Source organism: Microtus ochrogaster, chromosome 10 (genome assembly GCF_000317375.1).
Source record: "Microtus ochrogaster isolate Prairie Vole_2 chromosome 10, MicOch1.0, whole genome shotgun sequence".
Classification (NCBI taxonomy): Eukaryota; Metazoa; Chordata; class Mammalia; order Rodentia; family Cricetidae; genus Microtus; species Microtus ochrogaster.
In genome coordinates, this window is record NC_022016.1 from 64,392,780 (window position 1) to 64,395,219 (window position 2,440).

The 2,440-nt window shown below is 41.5% G+C and overlaps 1 protein-coding gene across 1 annotated transcript in view; it reads right to left on the reverse strand.

Annotated features, from left to right (window-relative positions):
- Nucleotides 1–48: 48 nt before the first annotated feature.
- The window catches only part of LOC101984748 (cytochrome P450 2J6-like), an 18,402-nt gene continuing 16,010 nt past the window's right edge, over nt 49–2,440 (reverse strand). Inside the window, exons 6-7 of the mRNA XM_026782145.1 lie at nt 1,888–2,075; nt 49–240 (exon numbers count right to left, since the gene is read on the reverse strand). Coding sequence (XP_026637946.1) covers nt 91–240; nt 1,888–2,075 — 338 coding nt within the window. The 3' untranslated portion in view covers nt 49–90. The remainder of the gene's footprint in view (nt 241–1,887; nt 2,076–2,440) is intronic.

The following is a 2,440-nucleotide window of genomic DNA, read 5'->3' on the forward strand; positions in this document are numbered from 1 at the left end:
GGTCAATCTGGAGATGTTTTCATTAAAACAGAAGATTATGGGATGAGAGGAGGAAATGGCTGGGTGGAGCTCTGAACCCTCTCCTGCTCATCAAAACTCACCCATTGAGAAAGGCAAAAAGGATTCTCTCTTCTTAAACTGTCCATTCTCCAAAAAGTGCTCTGGATTGAAGGTTTCTGGAGTGGCCCACTTTTGGGGGTCACTGTGTAATGCAGTCAGGTTTGTTAGAAGCATGGTACCCTAAAAATGATGGTAAAGAGTCATGCTTCGATATATGGAACAGACCTTAATGGAGGTAAATGTAGATACTTCTTGAGCTCTCATGCATGACTCTCCCCACTTAGTACCTTCTCCTTTGTCGAGATAACTTTGCATTGACTGTGAGTCCCTCTGGGGATATTCTAGTCCATTAGGTTGCTCTTTAATGCTGAATACAAGTCTATGGGAGGAAGATTGTACAGGTCTAGGGAAAGACATGTTAGCGTCCAAAGAAGAATAATGAGGCACCTCTTACTGTGAGGACCTGGGCAAGGAAATGATGAGCCTTCCTTCTCCGCTTTTCCATTCTCAACCCTCAGTGTGTGGAGTCTGATCCCAGTTCTCTGGGTCAGGAGCCCATCAAGAAAGCAGAGTTTGCAAGCTTATTCCATCAGGCTTCCTGGCATGGTGCTGGGGCTCTCCAGAGTGTGCCTTTTATCACACTGAATCACCCACCCTAGCACTGACTTTACCCATTCTTTTGATCTCTCCTGACTTTGTCATGTCCATTCCTGATTCCAAGAACTACCTCAGTGCATTTAAGACCCACATCTGCTGCACAGCTGACAGTGAAGTGTGCCTTGAATGTGATGACTCTGTCACCTCTTATATTACACACTCTATAGTATGCTTTTATCATCTTATAATAGTATCTGTGAACACATTTCCAGAGTTAATCAACGAATGTCAGCAGAATTTCCCTGACTGTGGATAGAACCGTCTTTTGTGTGTGGAGGGTATATGTTTCAGGAAACCCTGTGCAGAGATCTTGAGACTCCTGGGAGATGTGATGGGGATCCAGTCTATAAAGAAAGGGGTTTTAACAAAGATTCATAGAGAAACTTCAGAGGACATCTTTTAAATGTCAAAATACTACAAGCCCTATGGAGGAAGCATAGGCTGGTCAGAAAAATCAGAACAGGTTTGGTCCCAGATTCCCTTCTATGTTTAATAGTAGAGAGATTTGATGTAAATCTAATTTACTTAAGCCTCACTGTCTAATCTCAAACATGAAATGGATAGTTATTCAGAAAAGCGAATAAGACCTAGTAAAGGAGTTAAGAGTCAACAGCACACAAATATCACTTAGAAACTATTGACCCTCTGTGCCTTTCTAATATTGCATTTTTCCGTCATTTGACAGAAATCATTTGTATGTAAATTATAAGCCTGTGGTGTGCTGATTTAGAAACAAGAGTCTCACTGTCATGGTAGCACAAGTGCCTCAAGTTTCATTCTCATTTCTAACTCAGTGTTTCAAGGCCTTTGTAGCAGTATTTTCTAGCCCAAGCCTGCACTCCCTTCGTCTTGAGAGCTGCTCTCTCAGGTATCATCTAACAGAGAACTGCTAACTGTGTTAGCCCACATTAGCACGGGAAGATGCTAGGATGCCTTTAGCCAACAAAGCCAGGCTTTGCCTAAATTTGGGCAAGGACTCTTCTTTCCCCACTGTGTATGTAGATATCTGTTTAGATGCTTGGAGGAAAACTAGTATTTTAGCAGGTATACTATCTTTCTGCCCAATTTAAATGATCTCTTGAGCAAGGAATATATGTCACATTTAGTTTACGTTTTTAGGATGAGGTAAACAATTGTCAGAGGTATCCAAGGATGGGAGCACATAGTTACCTTTGGAAAGTAGAATCCATTCAAACTGGTGTCCTTTGACACTTCCCTGGGAACATTCAAAGGGATGATGTTACCCATTCTCTGCACCTCATGGACGACAGCATTGGTGTAGGGCATGGACTCTCGGTCGGCCAGGCTTGCCTGTCTCTTCTGGCCAATCACTCTGTCAATCTCAGCCTGTACTTTTTCTGAAAGAAAACAGGAGATCCTATTGATTTTAAAATTTGGTTATTTCTTCTTAAAAGATCTAATCTACATGGGAAGTAGAAAAAGACAAGATCTCCTGAGTAAATTAGGAGCATGGGGACTTTGGGGGAGGGTTGAAGATGGGAGGGGTGAGGCAGGGAGGGGAGCAGGGAAAAATGTAGAGCTCAGTAAAAATCAATTTTAAAAAGGCAAAAAAAGCAAAAAAAAAAATGAAGCAGTCTTGCTTTGATTTTATTTTAGTGACCTAGCTGTATAGATGTTTCCTTAACCCTTTAAAAGATTGATTTAAAGGACAAATCCACAATTCAGTGATATTTCTCTGAGCCTACAACATAATCCTAACTTT